Source organism: Aspergillus melleus, assembly GCF_016097325.1.
Source record: "Aspergillus melleus strain CBS 546.65 chromosome Unknown contig5, whole genome shotgun sequence".
Classification (NCBI taxonomy): domain Eukaryota; kingdom Fungi; phylum Ascomycota; class Eurotiomycetes; order Eurotiales; family Aspergillaceae; genus Aspergillus; species Aspergillus melleus.
Genome location: NW_025763374.1, coordinates 364,009 through 370,457, shown reverse-complemented (window position 1 = coordinate 370,457; position 6,449 = coordinate 364,009). Strand labels below are relative to the sequence as shown.

The 6,449-nt window shown below is 49.1% G+C and overlaps 2 protein-coding genes across 2 annotated transcripts; one reads left to right on the top strand and one right to left on the bottom strand.

Moving 5' to 3' along the window:
• Positions 1–356: 356 nt before the first annotated feature.
• LDX57_008654 (uncharacterized protein) lies at positions 357–1,466 on the bottom strand (the record flags this gene model as incomplete). Its single annotated transcript, XM_046090376.1, has 2 exons — positions 357–999; positions 1,048–1,466. The coding sequence occupies 2 exons, from the start codon at positions 1,464–1,466 to the stop codon at positions 357–359; spliced, it is 1,062 nt and encodes a 353-aa protein (XP_045946351.1).
• A 327-nt stretch (positions 1,467–1,793) lies between these two features.
• LDX57_008653 (uncharacterized protein) lies at positions 1,794–5,241 on the top strand (the record flags this gene model as incomplete). The annotated part of the gene is made up of 4 exons (XM_046090375.1): positions 1,794–1,881; positions 1,935–3,487; positions 3,534–5,117; positions 5,173–5,241. 4 exons carry the CDS (start codon positions 1,794–1,796, stop codon positions 5,239–5,241), a joined length of 3,294 nt encoding a protein of 1,097 aa, XP_045946350.1.
• Between the last annotated feature and the right edge of the window lie 1,208 nt (positions 5,242–6,449).

Below are 6,449 nucleotides of genomic sequence, written 5' to 3'. Positions count from 1 at the left end.
TGAACCTAGCCGAATATGTCCACCGCCAGCAGATGGCAGAACGGTCGCTGGCCTTCTGTGAGTGGCATGTGTTGTGCAGCGTGGCAGCAGCTAAGGAGGCTGTGCCAAGCGCATGTCAATGTGACCGAATGTTAGGCAGCCTCCCGATCCTTTCCTCTTCAATATCCTAAGCTCATAATGACCTCTCGATCTATAAACCACTTGCAATTCGCAGCTGGCTAAAAGCGTATACCTCCACACAGGTACCGCCACTTCACATTCCTCGTCTTATAACCCCGCTCCTTGAGATCGCCGTCCACCGACCCGAATGCCACCGGATTACGGTCATCGTGGGCGTGTTGTATCAAGAGGACATACTATGATCGGCTTTGGTGCTCGAGAATATCAAAGCGAACAACACGAGAGTCTTCATTTGGCTGTTCATGGCTGGTCGACGATGCCTCAATCATATTGCGTGGTGGTCCGTCTGCTAAGATCGTAGAGTCAACCAACGAGGAGTTTTCCGCAGACATACTGCGCAGAACGGACTGACTAATGGGAATGTTACTACTGTGTGATTGACCTTGTACTGCCCGAAGTGCCAGCGCAACGTGAGGCGTCGAAGTATCTCTCAGCAACGCTTGAAGTGTTCCCGGGGTGTGGACCCCAGCTGCTATCACTGATCCTCGCATCGCTGCATTATTCGACACGTTCATATTAAAGCTTGGCTGATGCGTATCCGTGCCAAAAATCGCACGACTACTCTCGGCTTGATTTCCGGTGATAGTAAGAGTAGGAAGGGTGGCCTTTACTTGCTCAAGACTCGCAATACTGCTCTGGAGACTTTGCATGCTGCTCTGAAGTTGGGCCAGATCGGTTTGGAGGATATTCCGGGTTGATACATCTGCACCACTAATGGTCTCTCGCACTTGTTCTAACTGATCGTCAAGATCTTCTTTAGTGCCTTGGATGGTGTTTTCAAGATTTTGTATTGAGTCTCGCGTGATATTCAAATCGCCCCTTTTGCAGTCAGCTTATACGCACAACTAGAATACATTTCCTACTTACAAGGTGATCAACTGAAAGGTTATACTAAGAGTCGCTTTATAGCTAGCAAGCCGCTTCTTCATATCTTCGAAACTCTTTTCGTGATATCGCAAGCTGAGCCAGTCACGAATACTATCCCTTCCTTCATCCGAGTGCTTTGTGCATGAATCGAGCGTCACTTGCAGATCCTGACATATTGCTAGACAGCATTCCATAGGTAGACGTAGAGCTTCGAGTCTATCGGATTCGTGCGAGCTCTCCGCCAAGTCTCGGATTGACTGGAGCACATCCAGAAGAGAGCTCAGGTCAAGTTGCAAGTCTCTGATTGTCCTCCGCTGGCTTCTGAAGCTAGAAACAGCTTCATAAAGAGTTTTGCTTGCATCAAAAGTCAAGATAGTCAGACCTAAAAGGGCAGATACAAAGCCAACGGTTTCGGCCATCTTGGGGATTCGATACGGTACATTCAAGGGCAGAACAAACAGCTCCGTGAAGATCGAAGTTCAGTATCCGTAACTGCTCCGTTCCCCAGACCTGAAAGGAAACCCATCACCTTGACACGTGTCGCATTGCTACTGGTCCCGCGCTTTCTGGCTTGCCAGAACCCAGCGCTTACAGAACCTTCAGCCGCAAAGCTCACTCGGACATCTCCATCTTATCCTAATCTCCTACTTGATCAATCGGTCCATGAATTTCCTACCATCATAGAGTAATCAAAGTCCTCCTCTTTATTAAATTCAACTTTCAAGAAAAGGCTGAACATCGGAATAATGCGCCAACCGGCGGTCAACATTAATCAGCAAGGCAATGTCGCCAAAGATGGAGCTACTCAGATTATTAACGTCAGTTTGCCCCCAGGTATGTCGCAGTCCTGCCCCGAAAAGGTATGACTAAGGCCTAAGACATTGCAGCTATTGATGAAGACCAAAGAGATAAACACTACCTGCGAGAGTTACTCCTCAGTCATCCTGATGATGATCTAAGACGCATCGAGGCCACTAAGGGTGGTCTACTAGACGACTCATTCCGATGGATCCTGGATACTGCTGAATTTCAGAATTGGCATACCAACTCACAAAGCCAATTGTTGTGGATCAAGGGAGATCCCGGCAAGGGCAAGACTATGCTTATGATTGGGATAATCAGAGAACTGTCACGGCAGGTTGACTCACAGCCATCGCAATCAATGGCCTACTTCCTGTGCCAAGCAACCGATCCCAGACTAAACAATGCTACCAGCATCCTGCGGAGTCTGATCTATCTGCTGGTTCGACAACAGCCCCATTTGATCACACACCTGCGAGAAAGATACGACACTGATCCAAAGCTGTTTGACAATGGGGACACATTTTACAGCCTATCTGTAATCTTTGACAATATGGTCCAAAGCTCAACAAGAGCTACGATATTTCTGCTGATTGATGGGCTCGATGAGTGTGAATTGGGTCTACCCGAGTTACTCCGATTTATTACCGCGACGACAAAGTCGACTTCAACCGTTCAAGTGAAGTGGGTCGTGTCGAGTCGTAACAGAGACGATATCGAGCAAGCACTGGAGTTTGACGATAGCAAAGACAAGCTCAGCCTGGAGCTTAATGCGCATCATATCTCTGATGCTGTTGCGTCATATATCAATTATAGAGCCTCTCAGTTAACAGTACTCCAACGTGATAAAGTTCTCTTGGAACAGGTCAAGGGCCAACTTCTTCAAAGGTCAGATGGCACATTTTTATGGGTGGCCTTGGTAGTTCAAGAAATGCAGAAGTGCCAGCGTTCGGCAGCGGTGGTTGAGCTGCTAGAAAGAACTCCCCGAGGCTTAATCCCACTCTACGACCGAATGCTTCAACAGATTCTTCGTTTTGATGGTCTGGATCGCGACTTATGCATATTAGTCCTCTCAATCGTGACGCTTGTATACCGACCGCTTCACCTGCGTGAACTGGGTTGTTTGGCGGGCTGGAATGAGCGACAATACAGCTTTAACGATTTGGAGAATGTTGTGAGCATGTGCGGATCATTCCTCACAATTCGGGATAAGCACGTTTATCTGGTACATCAATCTGCAAAAGACTACCTTAGTGATGACAAGGTATCTACTGCAGTTTTCCCGTCAAGGCCCTCTACAATACACCACAGAATAGTCCGTGAGTCCCTGCACAGCCTCTCGGACAAACTACGACGCGACATTTACAATCTCGGTGATCCAGCTGTTTCAGCGTCCGAGATAGCAAGCCCCCCACCCGATCGTGACCCCCTCATCGACCTGCGATATAGTTGCACGTACTGGATTGACCATTTTATTGAAGATATTTTGACATCTGATACTGTGTCTATTTCAAAAGACTATGAGGTAGCTTCTGACTTCTTCAGGAAACATCTACTTCACTGGCTAGAGAGTCTTAGTCTGATTAATGAGATGCGACATGGGATCTTAGCTCTCAAAAAGCTTGTCCGCTTACAGCAGGTATGTGATAAAGAAATGCTAAAAAAGCTTACCTGACATGATATAGAAGCAAGCTTCGGCTGAAAGTGGCCCGAGTGTTAGTATATCCAAGAAGATATTAACAGATCTAGTTAGTCGGACGGGGCTAAGATCGCTGGTCTCCAAACAATCTACCATTCATAAGCTGCATCAGTCAATCTTCAAAGAGTTCGAGAGGTTTGCGACTAGCTATGGATTTATTATACAAGAGGCACCATTGCAAGCATACAGCGCTGCACTTGTCTTCTGTCCTCAAGCTAGTGAAAGCAAGAAGCTTTATTGGAGCGAACGGCTGGATTTTCTTGACCGTGCAGTTGTTATGCAAGAGGAATGGGATCCATGCGTGCAGGTACTAGAGGGCCACACTCATTGGGTCAACGCGGTAGCCTTCTCTCCAGATGGGCAAACAATCGCATCTGCCTCAAATGATCGTACCGTGCGGCTCTGGGATTCAGCCACTGGAGTTGAGCGTCGTACCCTGCAGGGCCACAGGAATTCGGTCAGGGCAGTCGCCTTCTCTCCAGATGGGCAGACGGTCGCATCCGCCTCAAATGATAATACTGTGCGGCTCTGGGATCCAGCCACCAGAGTCGGGTGTCGTACCCTGCAGGGCCACAGGAATTCGGTCAGGGCAGTCGCCTTCTCTCCAGATGGGCAGACGGTCGCGTCCGCCTCAGATGATCGCACCGTGCGGCTTTGGGATCCAGCCACTAGAGTCGAGCGGCATACCCTGCAGGGCCACAGGAATTCGGTCAGCGCAGTCGCCTTCTCTCCAGATGGGCAGACGGTCGCGTCCGCCTCAGAGGATCGCACCGTGCGGCTCTGGGATTCAGCCACCGGAGTTGAGCGTCGTACCCTGCAGGGCCACAAGAATTCGGTCAGGGCAGTCGCCTTTTCTCCAGATGGGCAGACGGTCGCGTCCGCCTCAGATGATCGCACCGTGCGGCTCTGGGATCCAGCCACCGGAGTCGAGCGTCGTACCCTGCAGGACCACTGGTATTCAGGCAGGGCAGTCGCCTTCTCTCCAGATGGGCAGACGATCGCGTCCGCCTCATATCGCAACGTGCAGCTCTGGGATCCAGCCACTGGAGTCCAGGGTCGTACCTTGCAGGGCCACAGGAATCAGGTCAGCGCAATCGCCTTCTCTCCAGATGGGCAGACAGTCGCGTCCGCCTCAAATGATAACACCGTACGGCTCTGGGATCCAGCCACCGGAGTTAAGCGTCGTACCCAGCAGGGCCTCAGGGAATGGGTCAACGCAATTGCCGTCTCTCCAGATGGGCAGACGGTCGCGTCCGGCTCAGGTGATGGCACCGTGCGGCTCTGGGATCCAGCCACCGGAGTTAAGCGTCATACCCTGCGGGGCCTCAGGGATCAGGTCAGGGCAGTCGCCTTCTCTCCAGATGGGCAGACGGTCGCATCCGCCTCATTTGATGGCACCGTGCGGCTCTGGGATTCAGCCACCGGGTACGAAAAGGACAAACATCATCTTGGCGTAACACTAATTACCTTGTCATTCTCGGACAATGGCTGTCTCAAGACTGACTGCGGTTCACCTTCTTTGAACCACCAAATTCCCGACTTCATTGAACAGCAGGAAAATGAAATATTCGTAAGTGAAAAATGGGTCATTCACAACGGGCAGCGTTTGATTTGGCTCCCTCCAGACTATCGGGCGACATGTGCGGCTATCAATAGGAACAGTGTGGTTCTTGGTCATAGATCAGGGTGCTTGACATTTTTGTGGTTAACTTAACGAATTTTATCCTGTTCTACGTGTCATATTCATAGATGTTTCCCGTCCATCTGACTCTTTATCTTCTAATCTCTCCGTAAAAGTGGGGCTCGGGAGGCCCGTTATTTGTTACTTGGTGATTTTGCCACTCTGGAATCCCGGGTTTATGTACTATATAATCATGCTGACTAGTGACAGACGGACAGATAGTGATCCGAGGCTCTCGCGAACTTTGGTCTTGCTACTGGTCAAGTTAATTATCTGATTTCATCCACTGTCTTCCGTACCATGGTCCATGTCTTTTCTTACCAAATACGCCAAGCCGTGCATATTACTTGAATAATGCATCGTACTAGCTTTAGTATTAGGCACTGACCTGCTGGTTATTCTTCAAACGTAGACTCTTGAATAAGCATCTTATTTCTATTCAACCTTCTAAATTGGTCATTGCAGCCCTTCAATTGTCGATGAAACAACTTACAGCAGGAAGCCCAAATGGGTGTCAAGATATACCTATCTAGGGAGGCGGTGTCCATACTGGTTCCCTGCCGTGACGTACAGCATACAAAGTGTTCAGTGACAGCTACATGTTCGATACGAAACTTGTTTTTCACATCCGTACTCATTCTTCTTGGCACTAGCTCGATTAAGCTTAGTTTCCTTTTAGGTTAGGGTTTGAAAATCAATTTGTCCATGTCAAAGGTAGAAGGACATTTCGGGTGCCTCTGTATTGATCTAACCTGTATGGAATCCTACGATGCAGACTCGACCACTGTGATACCCCAGGGCAAGTGTGGCGTCTTTGACAGCATGACAATAAAATGAACGATACTCAGCAGGCAGCCACAGTATATTTTTACCTGCTAATGCAATCCAGCTATCTGATAAAGATATTTGGAAATTGGGATCAGAGTTATTCAGAATTGAATTAACCGAACCTGAATGGCCCTCGAGCGTCTGCCGCTGCATGCCGGTGGCTGTATCCCAGAGCTTGATGGTGTCATCTTCAGAGCCCGACGCCAGGGTAAGCCCATCAGGAGAGAAGGCCACTGATCTGACCGAACCTGAATGGCCCTCGAGCGTCTGTAGGCTTGGGCTCCATGAATCTTCGACTACTGGGAGTATTTGTATCTGTTTTAATACTTCACCAAGAAAAGTCTTCTTAATGACACTTTGTACAGGTGTAAATATTAGACCGGAACTGTAGAT